General features: G+C 36.5%; 3 protein-coding genes across 3 annotated transcripts in view; 2 read left to right on the top strand and 1 right to left on the bottom strand.

The window, feature by feature from the left end:
* The first annotated feature begins 385 nt into the window (after positions 1–385).
* On the top strand, positions 386–6,895 carry ABCG3 (ABC-2 type transporter family protein). The gene is made up of 12 exons (XM_021422825.2): positions 386–593; positions 1,373–2,020; positions 2,135–2,214; positions 2,869–3,155; positions 3,331–3,502; positions 3,775–3,888; positions 4,339–4,467; positions 4,792–4,983; positions 5,643–5,729; positions 5,853–6,125; positions 6,276–6,383; positions 6,568–6,895. Exons 2-12 carry the CDS (start codon positions 1,549–1,551, stop codon positions 6,817–6,819), a joined length of 2,166 nt encoding a protein of 721 aa, XP_021278500.1. The 5' UTR covers positions 386–593; positions 1,373–1,548; the 3' UTR covers positions 6,820–6,895.
* Positions 6,896–7,158: 263 nt separating this feature from the next.
* LOC110412296 (UDP-Glycosyltransferase superfamily protein) lies at positions 7,159–9,284 on the bottom strand. The gene is made up of 3 exons (XM_021422826.1): positions 9,112–9,284; positions 8,378–8,995; positions 7,159–8,188 (listed from the first exon to the last, which is right to left on the bottom strand). The coding sequence occupies exons 1-3, from the start codon at positions 9,200–9,202 to the stop codon at positions 7,269–7,271; spliced, it is 1,629 nt and encodes a 542-aa protein (XP_021278501.1). The 5' UTR covers positions 9,203–9,284; the 3' UTR covers positions 7,159–7,268.
* A 916-nt stretch (positions 9,285–10,200) lies between these two features.
* The window catches only part of LOC110412871 (phosphatidate cytidylyltransferase family protein), a 5,058-nt gene continuing 2,067 nt past the window's right edge, over positions 10,201–13,191 (top strand). Inside the window, exons 1-10 of the mRNA XM_021423515.2 lie at positions 10,201–10,521; positions 10,665–10,777; positions 10,884–11,090; positions 11,220–11,324; positions 11,420–11,490; positions 11,584–11,664; positions 11,739–11,953; positions 12,460–12,649; positions 12,766–12,831; positions 13,065–13,153. Of these exons, the coding sequence (XP_021279190.1) occupies positions 10,337–10,521; positions 10,665–10,777; positions 10,884–11,090; positions 11,220–11,324; positions 11,420–11,490; positions 11,584–11,664; positions 11,739–11,953; positions 12,460–12,649; positions 12,766–12,831; positions 13,065–13,153 (1,322 nt within the window). The 5' untranslated portion in view covers positions 10,201–10,336. The remainder of the gene's footprint in view (positions 10,522–10,664; positions 10,778–10,883; positions 11,091–11,219; positions 11,325–11,419; positions 11,491–11,583; positions 11,665–11,738; positions 11,954–12,459; positions 12,650–12,765; positions 12,832–13,064; positions 13,154–13,191) is intronic.

Genomic DNA, 13,191 nt, shown 5'->3' on the forward strand with positions numbered 1-13,191 from the left:
GCCTTTTTTGATAAATTTCTTTTAACATTTTAGTTATAAATTTTTTTTATTTATAATACAAGCTTTATTGGTTGTACTATGGAACATATTTTACGAGGTAATAGTACATTCCACATTCATCAAAATAGAACAATAATAATAAATAAATAAATAAATAAGAAAGGTAAGGGACAATAAATCATGCTAAAAGTAATGAAGAGGGAGCGCTTTTGTAATGGTGTGTTGGCAAACTAATATCATTACATTCTTCCTCAGAATAAATTAAAGTGACCCCTTGAAAAGAGAAAGACCCAAAGCCAAAAATTAAAAAAAAAAAAAAATTAAAAAAAAAGAGAAGGGTTCGGTGTAGACAGAGAGATGCCAAGCAATGAAGCAAAGCAAAGATGGTACTGTCAAACAAAAAAAAAGGACACAGACCCGGTAAAAGCGGGTCAAATAATCCAACAACATTTGCCCAGTTTTAGATTCTTTGTGTTGGTGAGGAGTGTGTTAAAACCCAAGGCCCTTCTTTCCTTCACTCACTTCAGTACACACTTTTTTTTTTTCACATTCAACTCTCTCTCATCGAAGTTTCTTTCTTAACTCAGATCCAGGTTTGTCTCTTCCTCGCACCTCTGTTTAGCTTTTAATTCTTCTCCTTATTTTGTAGTTTAGTTTGTTTGACATGGGATCTTAGCTTGTTTTGTCTGCTGTTGGGCACTTGAGTAACTAAGAAAGGACAAAAGAAGTTCAAGGTTTGAGGCTGTTGTTTGCTGGCTATTTATGTAACTCAACTCAGCTTCCTTCAGCTGAAAAATCAGTTCTTTTTACAAGAAATGATCGTTTCTGTTCAAAGTTTTCATTTTTGTAAACCAGACAGTATGGTTTCTTTTATTTACTAGAAAGTTCAGTTTTTTTATGTTGAAGTTTTCATTTTTTTAGTGTTATCCTGCATTATTTTGTTTTGGTAATGAAGTGGAGCATTGGGTAGTTTGAGTTGTGTATTAAGTAAACAGATAATACGTGGTCAGGAGGGAAGGGTAAATGGATTGGTATTTTGCTTTGATATGCTGGAATATAGATTAAATTGCTGTGGATTGGTGGATTATTTGTAATTTTGAGCTATTGGATTTTTTGTCTTTGCACTGGATCGTGTTATATTTCATTTGTTATCTCCATGAGGTTGAGGTTCTCCTGCTTTTGTTTGAAAGGATAGACAATCTTTTGTTTATGAATTCCATAATAATAATAATAAATACAGGATGAGTTTATTATTCCGAGGAAATTAAAATCAAATGCCTAATAGTTAGAATTAAAACACTTTTAATTTCCTACAGTACCTTAGTACGAATTTCAGAATCATTTGTTAATTCTATTAAATTTCATTTAACAGGTGATATGATGTTTTATTAAGGGGTTGTGAGAGCATTGAATAGTGGATGGTACAATCATGTGCAATTATAAATTAGTCTGATCCCTTAATTATTTAAGGGGCGTACTAGGAAGTTTCCCAATTCATTTCAAGTACTGTTTTCTACTATTGGAACGTTTAGAGATCTGGAGTGATAAATGGAAGAAATACAGTCTCAATCTGAACATTATAGGTCTTCATCCTCTTCAGCCAGTAGTCCAGCAAGTAGGGTTCCCTCGAGTAACTTTTTCTATTTGCGGAAGCCTGGTTCTCTCAGACAACCTATCTCATTTGAGGATTCACCTGAGTGGGAGGATACAGATGTTGATGTCAGGGTGGAGGAAGGAGGTGACTCCATCAATGCTGCAACCACCCCAGTTTCCCCATCTCTGTCAAAGCTCAATAGTGGGTCATTGCCATCACCACCGCTGCCAGAGGGTGCAGCTGTTGCAAGAAAAATTGCCGGTGCATCAGTCGTGTGGAAAGACTTGACTGTAACTATAAAGGGGAAAAGGAAATATTCTGATAAGGTTGTGAAGAGTTCAAATGGCTATGCATTGCCTGGCACAATGACAGTGATCATGGGTCCTGCAAAATCTGGGAAGTCCACACTTCTGAGGGCTATTGCAGGTCTTTTAACATGCCACTTATGTTGGCTACTTATTGAATAATGAGTCTTTTATGTTTTTTCCCTGTTTAATTTTAGATGTTTAAGACTAAAATCCTCTTTCCTCTTGAATTTAGGAAGATTACATCCTTCGGCCAAAATGTATGGTGAAGTATTCATAAATGGAGCAAAAACCCACATGCCTTATGGATCATATGTGAGTTTCAGTTACATTTTCACAAAGGATGAAAGTCTTAGATGTTACTTTCGATTCATCCTATGGTTCTTATGTTAATAGGGTTATTCTCTGCTGGTAAAGTGACTACTTATTTAATTATTTTTGTGTGTGTGCAAATTGATGTACATTCTGTTTTGCATTTTCTCCCATAACTTTTTGGTTTTGGCATCTTGCAATTATAATATATCCAACTGGCCTTATAGAAGTTGAGATATACTTGCTATTGTCAACAAGAGTCTCAATCTAGTTTTGTATCCTAGATTATAGGAAAATCTCTGATGAGTCATCATCTTATCTAATGCTTAGACCCTTGTTTCCTTTGTTTCTCTCATTATGTGAATCCTCCTAAGTGATTAGTCCTTTAGTACTGTTCCCACCTAGGTTTCCAATTTAGCAAGTATCATGGTTGGATTCTATGAGGCTCCCTTATTTTAAACTGATATCGTTTCTTGTACTTTTCCTAACTCCATATTATCTATGTTGAACCATGCTAAATGTTCTTATTGTCAAAATGCTACTTTGAATCTTTCCTTTTCAAAATAAATTAAATTTTAGTTAAACAGAAATTGCAAGGAAGCAAGGGAACTAGGACTTCAAGGTTGGTTTTTTGACTTTGAAACATCCAATGTGCAGGGTTTTGTTGACAGGGAAACTACTTTAATTGGTTCACTCACAGTGCGAGAATATCTATACTACTCAGCTTTGCTCCAACTTCCTGGTTTTTTCTGTCAGAAAAAGAGTGTGGTAGAGGAAGCCATCCATGCCATGTCCTTGGGTGACTATGCAAACAAACTGATTGGTGGTCACTGCTATATGAAAGGCCTCCCTAGTGGTGAAAGAAGGCGCGTTAGCATTGCTCGGGAACTTGTGATGAGGCCACGAATCTTGTTTATAGACGAGCCTCTATATCATCTGGACAGGTAGGTTATTTATTTGTTTTCCTGAGTTTTATTCATAAAAGTTTTCTTATTCACTGTGTCTTGCATGCTCTACGTTGCTGAGTGCTGACTGTATGATGGGTGTGCAATCTACTTTCCAGAAAATCAAGATGATTTATGATGCTATAGCTAAAGTTTAATATTTCATTTTATTCAGTGTCTCTGCCCTTTTAATGATGGTAACATTGAAGAAACTTGCGAGCACAGGATGCACTCTTATTTTCACCATTTACCAGAGCAGTACAGAAGTGTTTGGTCTCTTTGATCGTATCTGTCTGCTTTCAAATGGAAACACCCTGTTTTTTGGGGAAACATTAGCTTGCTTGCAGGTTAGTGATAACATGAATATGATTCTTTTGCTACTCTTGTCTTTGTTTTAATTTTATTTGTAGTGACTTCATCATTTAAGCATCATTTGATATGGAAGGAAAGAAGTTCCATTTAAAGATTTGTGGTATACTTACTTGGTTCCTGTAATGCTGAGCGAGGAAAAGAAAATTAAATTTATGTATAAAGATTCCAATTTCTTTTCTTTTCTTTGACCTTATGAGTACTTGGTTTGCCTTCTGGTTATTCTAATTTCTCCCTTTTCTTGATGAAGCACTTCTCAAATGCTGGATTCCCTTGTCCAATTATGCAAAGTCCTTCTGATCACTTTCTACGTGCCATAAATACTGATTTTGACAGGATTATCGCGATGTGCAAAAATTGGCAGGTATTTAATCGATCTCATTCTTTATATTTTAGTTCAAAGCCTCAGTGGTACTTAGAGAGAACAAAATGTCAAAAATAAAAGAGAAGAAAAGAGTCTATAAAACATTTGAGTTGGATCTTAAAAGCTACCGGATCATTTTGGATTGATGGTAAATTAAGAGGATTAAAGATGCTTATATAGTGCTTTAGGTTATTTTGGTCCATAACAATACTATATTTGGTGTTAAACCCCACAAACTACAACTTGTCCAGCATTTTTGGCTGTGCCTTTTCTGTCTCTTAAATTATAAGAAATAGTCATTGCCTAGTTATGATCCTACCAGAATGGAGGTCTTTTCAATCTAAACTGTTTCTATGTTTTAGCATTTTACCTTTGAACAATGGCTTCTACTCTTTAATGCTTGCTTCAATTTGAATAATTTAATTTATATGAACTGGGAAATTGTGACAGGATGACAATGGGGACTTTTCATCTGTGAATATGGATACTGCTGTTGCAATTCGTACTCTTGAGGCAACATTTAAATCATCAGCTGATGCTGCTGCAGTTGAAACTATGATACTGAGACTCACAGAGAAGGTACGATATGTAATGTTATTTGTGTTGAACCATTTGTAATTTCTGGGCCTCTACCCCTAGGGTTATTGGAAGCTTTAATCACATGTATCATCGTGTATGACTGGTTCTTATACTGTTTGATTATACATTGCAAGGAATGGTATAATATATGTAACCTGTAAACATTAAGGGTTAGAATGAGCGAAGGTAATTGGATGATAGAGTATAGCTGGCTGTAATCTGTTTACCATGTATTAAGCATTTTTCTTTCATGACTTCCTCAAGACTTATGGTGGCAATAAGTCAGCCTTTCTAATTTTTGTTCACTTATGTTGCATTCTACAGGAAGGTCCACTTCTAAAAAGCAAGGGAAAGGCTAGCAATGCTACACGAATTGCAGTATTGACTTGGAGATCATTATTGATTATGTCAAGGGAATGGAAATACTACTGGCTTCGTCTTATTCTTTATATGCTTCTTACAGTGTGTATTGGTACGGTATTTTCAGGCTTGGGACATTCTTTGTCCTCTGTTGTGGTGAGTAAAGCCATTTGTGCATGAGTTCAGATATATGTCTTCGCTCTTTTGTTTTTGGTGAACTTGACTTAATATGACCTCAACTGATTTGATAAGTATTTGGTACCAATATGATGCATGTATCTGTAGTTGTTGTGCTTGCATCTTGTTTATTCTCTGTACAATACTGTTGTTATGGAACATGTTTTGCTTACTGCTTCTATAGCGGTTTGTCATACTCAGCATATTGTAATTTCATTATTTTATGGTAAGTCACCAATGTTCTTTAGCTGCAAAGGCTCACTTCTACTATCTTTCTTTTGTGAATGTGGAATTTTCTCAAGTAACTAAATTACAAACTGTACCCCTATAGTACCAAACAATTTTTCTTGTATTTGCTTCATCCGATTGATAGTGATAGTCCTAGGATGCATTTCATGGGGATGTTTGCAGCAAATTTACAGTAAGACCTTGTTGTGATAAGCAACTAGAAAATGTAGTTTGATTAACAGATATGCAATAGTTCATGATGATTCCTGCTTCTTCCAGCCTGGTATAAGTGCTTGTTCTATCCTGCTTTTTGAAGTTTGACTTAATTTTTCAATTTTATTTCTGAAGAATAACTGATACACTCATGAAGCATGGGTGTGTTTCTAACTTTTTATCTTTTCTCATTACAGACAAGAGTTGCAGCAATTTTTGTATTTGTATCATTTACTTCACTTTTAAGCATCGCCGGAGTACCTGCACTAATGAAAGAAATCAAGGTGATCATTCTTGTTTTTGGGATTTTGCTTGATCAAATTTTGGGTTTTCTCCCCCCATTTGCAAAGTTGTATGATTGGTCCCTGTCTTTCTTTCGTGCTCAAAACTGCTTTTCTATTTTGCAGATATATGCCAGTGAGGAGTCAAACCAGCATTCAGGAGCTTTTGTCTTTTTGTTTGGGCAACTTCTCTCCAGCATTCCATTCCTGTTCCTCATCTCCATATCATCAAGTCTTGTTTTCTATTTCTTGATAGGATTGCGAGATGACTTCAGCTTGCTGATGTACTTTGTGCTGAATTTCTTCATGTGCCTTTTAGTAAACGAAGGATTGATGCTGGCTGTTGCCTCTTTGTGGCAAAATGTTTTCTGGAGTGTCTTAACACTTGTAACCATACATGTTAGTTCACTCTCTGCAAAACATGTTCTTGCTTCACCTGAAGCTTGTTGTTCTTAATTTCTCTTACTTTTTAAAATTACTTTCATTTCCGATCGTTACTTTTTACCTAGACCTTTGCTTATCTTATGATTAAAATGCATGATGTTTCAGGTGGTAATGATGCTTGCGGCAGGCTACTTCAGAATCAGAAATGAGTTGCCTGGACCTGTGTGGACATATCCATTATCTTACATTGCTTTCCACACTTATTCCATTCAGGTGTGTGCATCTTATAACATTAGTTTCCTTATATCAAACTGGATTGATCAGCATCATGTTGTTTTCTCTATATCAAATTGTAGTTGCTCATATTGACTTTCTGTATGTATTGGAGAAACCATTCATGGCAGTTTACCTTCGCTGAATGGATCTTTAATTTTGTTACCTGTGTTTTTTTCCATAGGGCCTTTTGGAGAATGAGTACCTAGGGACAAATTTTGCTGTTGGACAGGTGAGGACGATATCAGGGTTGCAGGCACTCCATAATGCTTATGATATCTCATCTAGCAGTAACTCCAAGTGGGAGAATTTACTGGTATTGTTCCTCATGGCAGTTGGATATAGAATTCTTGTTTTCTTTTTGCTACATTTTCGTGTAAGGAAAAATGTATCCCTGCATAGACTTTGCCAGTGTAATCGCAATTCAACAACCTGAGATGAATGCAAAGTGGTACTATGTTGTCAGCCATTCAAATTGTATAATATCTTTCCTTTTAGCTTTGCTTGTGCAATCCAAAGTTGTCGCTCATGAATTTGCCTTTGAATGTGATCCATGAAAGGAATGCCATACTTTGGATGCATCAGTCATTGGGAAAGATCTAACCTGAGCCTAATGCTAGATTCTCACACAAAAACCCAAAGTTTCTTATTGCACATCTTGCTGTCTTAAGAATCTCTGCGTAGGTCTGTTGAATTTCTATTTTTCCAAAGAAAGCAGCCGGAGCTGCTAAGTTCGTTTCAACCTTCAAAACTAATGTTATTTCATGGATGATGCTAAGAAACACTCGGACATTACATTAGAAATTAGAGCAGTCCTGGTTTCATGGTTTGAAACTGTAGAACATCAGCAACGTGTTTGTACTTGAACAATGAGCACTGCAATATCTATTGGGAGGGGATGGGCTTGATTTGAACCTTGGCCCTGAGTTCCTTGATGAACTGGTCCATGTTTTTCTCTGATGATCCATTGGGTGTCAGTGCATTTCCTAATGTTTCTTTCGCCTCCGTGACCATACTCCTACATTGATCCCCTGATCTTCCACTCATAAGACGGTTGATATTGTCGGAAACTTCCTCCCTGGTGATGGGATTTTTATTGCTCAAATTAATCCCAGCCTTCCAGTCATGAACTACTAATTTCCTGTTAGTGAATTGATCAGTTAGCAAAGGATAACACAGCAAGGGAACTCCTGACCATGCACTCTCCAGTATTGAATTCCATCCACAATGAGTTAAGAACCCTCCTACCGCTGGGTGGGCCAGTACTGCAATTTGACAACACCAAGGTATGATCATCGAACGGTCACCAACCTCCTCCTTGAATCCAAAGGGCAGCGGATCAGCATCATCAGAGCTCACAATGTCAGGCCGAAGTACCCAAAGAAAGTTTACTTTGCTAAGCAGAAGACCATTAGCTATCACTGTCAGGTCAGTTTTTCTAACATGGGCATAGCTACCAAAAGACACGTACAGAACTGAGGCACGAGGCTGTTTATCGAGCCACTGGGTGCAATTAGACTCGGACCAAAGGCTTGTAGCCACAATGCTCTTGGTGAACCCAGATGGGAAAATGGGTCCAATGGCATAAAACGGGACTCTGGCACGTAGAGCTGATATGGTCACAGGTTCAAGTTCTTGGACTGTGTTACATAGAACAAAATCTGCATTCTTAGCATCTTCAAATGCATTGAAAATTATTTGGTGGCACACTGATGTTACATCAGTTTCTTGAAGGTATGACATCAAATCCCTCGGTTCAATTGCTTGAACTCCCGGTATGTAATCTATGGAGTCTTCACGACAATCTGATAAAAAATATTCAATAAAAATCAATCTTCGTTTGTTTTATAAATAAAATAAGAAAATGCATGTAATAGAATAAGAAAGTCAATGTTTTTATATATTCAAAACGCTAAAGCCTTTGGAGACGTTTCAAACACGAAAGTATCCAGGGACGTTCCAGGCGAGATATGCAGACCATGTATTACACTTGCCTTGAAGGCCAAAATGACCATTCATCCTAAGAAGATCCAGGTGATAGTACAATGTGAACACCAAAGCTGGTTCTGTCCAATACGAGATATAAAGCAACCCAAACTTCTTGGCAATCTTTGAAGGCCACACGAAGAAAGTATCAGCAATCAGGCAATGAACCCTGTCTCCTGATTTTACTATTTTGCTCACCACCTCCTCCACGTGGGCGGAGAACACATGCAGCAAAGCTGCCATGAACTGGTCATGGTTCAATGAGCGATCGAACCCAAGGGGTAGCCCGTCAGACACGGTGGTGTAACGTATGTCCAGCCCTGATTCACGTACCGTAGCGAAGATGTCAGGCCCTATCCCAGGCTCCGCCTCGGAGGTCTGGTGGTGGATGGAGTGGGTGTTGATGAAGGTGATGGTGAAACCCTTCGATGCTAGCTTGATGGCTAGGTGCACGGATGGGATTACATGGCCTTGAAGAGGGTAAGGTATGAAGATTGCATGAGGCTTTTGGGTTGTGTCTGCCATTGTTGGGAGCAAGAGAGAGAGAGGTGGAGTTTTTTGAATGTTTTTGTAATCATTCATGGCTAACCCCAAACGTAGTCTAATACTGACCGACTCTGCCTCATCTGCGGATACGTATGGATGGATGGTAATTGTCCTCGTATTTTCTTTTGTTAATGGTAAATTGGCAGAGAGACAATGATAAGCATTTTATGCTGTGATGAAAGGTTCAATATCTTACCAGCTAAAATGGCAAGCGGTTGTTGTGTCTTTTCTTCCTCAAATCGTGGAGATTTAACAGCAGATAGCCCATGCAAATTCGGATTAAGCATAGGTGGAACTCTGCATTTGTTAATGGCTCCAAAGTCATGACCTAATGTCCTCACTGAAAATATTGTCGAGATACATACACGATCATATTATTAATTTGAAAATCATGTTCAAAATAATATGTCATTTCTTGATATGACACGATTATTTTAGACATATTACGACCATTTTATATGATTAAGACATCATTTATAGCATCATATCCTATACTTAGAAGTTAATTACATCCCTACCAGCTAGTTTGCCCAAAGATTCTAGCTTTGTATTGATATTCCATCACAAATAATATTAAATTGATTTGACCATTAGTGATATTAAATTATTAAGTTTGACTTAATATTATAAATCACAGATAATCTTAAATTATTGTTTAATATTTTGAAGAGAACGGTTTCCTACGATGATGAAATTTATTTTTTTAGATGATATTTAAATGACTTCGTAATATAGTGATTTTCTCAATGATCTAAAATCATTGTTATGGAAAATCTTCAAATTATTATCAAAGATGGATATTTAATCATGACGAATCAATTATTGAGATTAAATTTTAAATAATAGTATTATATTTTAAAAATCACAAACTTTTTTTTTTGGATGACATTTACATATACACTGATTTAATCATTTTTTATAATCTAAAATTATTATCACAAAAGATCTTTAAATCATTACCAAACACGAAACTTTAATCACAGTCAATAATTCATTGAGATTAAACCCCAACCCTTTGTTCATTTTTTTTAGATGTCTCAAAAGATTTTTTTTAATATTTAATACTCTTACTTTTTTATATTAAAAATTTATTTTTAATATCAAAAGTATTTAAAATTTATATTATATATTTTAAAAAATTCAAATATAAAATATATTAAAAATAAAATATTTATCTTAATTTTTTGTTAAGATAATGATAATAATAAGTAAGAAAATGTGTGAAAACGGACTAAAATAAAAACCATGGATTACTTATAAGAAAAATAAGGAAAATTCGAAAAACGCGGGACCCACGGTGGAGGCGCCAAGTCCAACGAACTTCCGCGTCGACCAAAATCCCATGGGTAAACGCCACTGGATTTCCAAATTCTGATTAGTCAGAGATAATCCTTCCCGGCTAAAATCCTCTTCCGATCACGATGGCGATCTCGCCGTTGAAAGCGATGAACGGAGAGAGAGCCGTGGTTCTCCTCTTCGTCTTCCGTGTTCTCTCCTCTCTCCCCCTCTCTCTCCTGCCCCACGCCTTCTCCCTCTCTCTCCTCTCCCTCTTCTCTCTCTATGTCGAGATCCGCGCCGACGATTCCGTCTCCCTCTTCAAAATCAGGTAAGTAAAAAAATGAAAAATTGAAAAAAAAAGGGACAAAATTTCATTTTCGGTGGGAGAGTTAGGGCTTTAGAGAATCTCAATTCGTTAAATTCTGTTACTTTTTAATGTGGAATTTTGAAACTTTTCGTTTGTTTTAATAGGCCAGGTGCTTCATCGGGAATAATGTTGGGAGCAGTTACGTTGCCGACTGTAATGCTCTCGAAGTTGATTCAGCTTTCAAGAGCTTTCTCTTTGCAACAAATTGAGCTTGGAGGTACTCATTTATATATTCAAAAATGAATTGAACAAAGAATTGTAGGGTTTATAAGAGAATTATGGATTTATGTTTGATGTTTGTGTTTTTCGAATTCTGTTGGTAGAGCTTGAACATATGACAATGCAATTTTGGGCCACATCGGCTTGTTGCTGTGGTGTGCTTATATTCCTCTCCATAGTTATGTGGTGCGCGGCCAACAATAAGAATCCCCATTTCTCCTGTAGTGTTTGGGATGCTAAGTTTAGCTTAAGCTGTGTCATCTTATATTCAGTGATTTGCTGTATATCGCTTGCTACAATATCTCATACTGGTAAGTCAGTTGTTCTGTTGTTATTGTGTTGTTGTTTGTGGTTTCTTGCATTCAGTAAGCTTGAATATGAAAAATTAGCGCTAGCTTCTTGTAACAGCATAACCAATAGTTTCATTTGTCTGCATACAGGCTTTAACACAGCTTTAAAGTTATTGTGGTTGCTATGTCATGGATTTGCAGCAGTGAAATTAATTCAACATCTTCTCAACACGTTCCCCTGTTGTGCTTCAGTTGGTTTGTTTTGTGCTACTCTTTCTACCTCAACTTTTATCATCCAAATATTTCTTACTGAGCAGTGACAAGATTTTTTATGTCCCTCATTTTTGCAGGGGAAGCACTTTTGGTGACTTCAGGTCTTGTAATCTACTTTGGTGACCTGTTGGCATGTACCATTTCAAAGGTTAGTGCTGCTTTTTCACACCAGATACAGGCTGTTACAACAGAAAAATCCAGCAAAATTAGCATTTTAATGTTAATGTCATTGTTTTAACAGGTCTGTAGACTCTTGATCTCACCAGAGTTGGTGTCCATACGATATGGAATTAAAAGAAGTGAGATAGGTATCATTATTCAGGTACGAATCTTCAAGTGATGAAATTCTTTGTAAATGGTCTAGCTGGATAGTGAGAGTTGTTCTCTTCTATGCAGGGTGTGCTGCTTGGCCTTCTTATTTTTTCAGCAGTCTTTAAATTTGTAATCCGCTTATGGGAATACTTCTGGGGAGCTGACAACTCTGAATCAAAACAAAACAAAGAGATTGGGAGATCTCTTATATTCTTTACTTCCCTTGGATTCATCATGATTGTGGTTGCCCCATCTTGGATGATGATTGTCCTAGATTTTGATGTGCATCCTGTATTATGGTATATCTTTGCTCAAAGAGATTTTCAATTTGACTTCTATTTATAATGATGTTTATTAGCATCTCTTTGCTTTGACTTTTATATACATTTGGTTTTGTAATCTAATCTGTTGTAGAGGTAAGTAGGTGTTTATCAAGAGGCTTTAGTGACTTTAAAAATTTCAACTGTTTGATGATGGATATAGATATTATTGGTGTAATGGATGGCTTGCTTTCTCTAGTATTTGATACTCCTATGTTACTTCTCTGGTGTTGCTATTAGAATACTTATAGCTTAGGGTTGCAAGCTATTTTTGCTACTGTCCTTTTGTTGGGCATTCTGGAGATAAAAGTTGTGCAGCAGAGGGAAAACTGATTTGTGCTATCACGTGACTTCAAAGGCATTGTCTGTTACAGAAAATGACGGTTTTCTTCCTATGCTAGCATTATTTGGTTTTTCTCATGCCGTCCTCTGTTTTCCTCCACTTTTTTCAAGTGTCTTACCATTACATCATACATCTGTAACAGGATATTCCAGTTTGTTTTTTCGGAACCATTCAAAAGACTGTCACTATGTATCTACTGGTTGGGTTTGATATATGCATCTGTCTGGAGGTTCTACAAGATTTCTAAGAATAGTAAGATCGAGAGGATTCTTCTTCGAAAATACTACCATCTGCTGGCTGTTTCAATGTTTCTGCCCGCTCTTATATACCAGGTGATCTGAGTATATTCTTGAGTATCATGTATCAATTATTTAGCAACCTTTTTTACTCCTTCATTCTAGTAATGGTTTGCTTAGATATTATATTGATTTTGTAATTATTTTTGCAGCCAAAATTTCTTGATCTAGCATTTGGTGCAGCTTTGGCAGTTTTCTTGGTATTAGAAATTATTCGAGTAAGTTCACCAAACTTGCACATTTTCTAGATGTTGACAGTATATCAAGTAAGTGTGTCATGTAAAGTTGCTCTACTTTCTGTCCAAATGTTCACCAGTTAAGGTTTTTGAAGGGTGGTATATTTACAAGTATCACAAATTAACAATTCATATCCTACTGTTACGACTTACAAGCAAGGTCTATGTTTTGTAATGTGATGGTTGATGTTGCATAAGTCTCCCTTTGTCACCAGGTTTGGAGAATTTGGCCTTTAGGGCAACTTGTACATCAATTTATGAGCGCCTTTACGGATCATCGTGACTCAGATCTTCTTATTGTCAGGTATGGCATGTTATGATTACTGGAAACTAAAAAGCATA

This window comes from Theobroma umbraticum, unplaced genomic scaffold, assembly GCF_002168275.2.
Source record: "Theobroma umbraticum cultivar Fairchild unplaced genomic scaffold, ASM216827v3 scaffold_95.0, whole genome shotgun sequence".
In the NCBI taxonomy this organism is placed as follows: domain Eukaryota; kingdom Viridiplantae; phylum Streptophyta; class Magnoliopsida; order Malvales; family Malvaceae; genus Theobroma; species Theobroma umbraticum.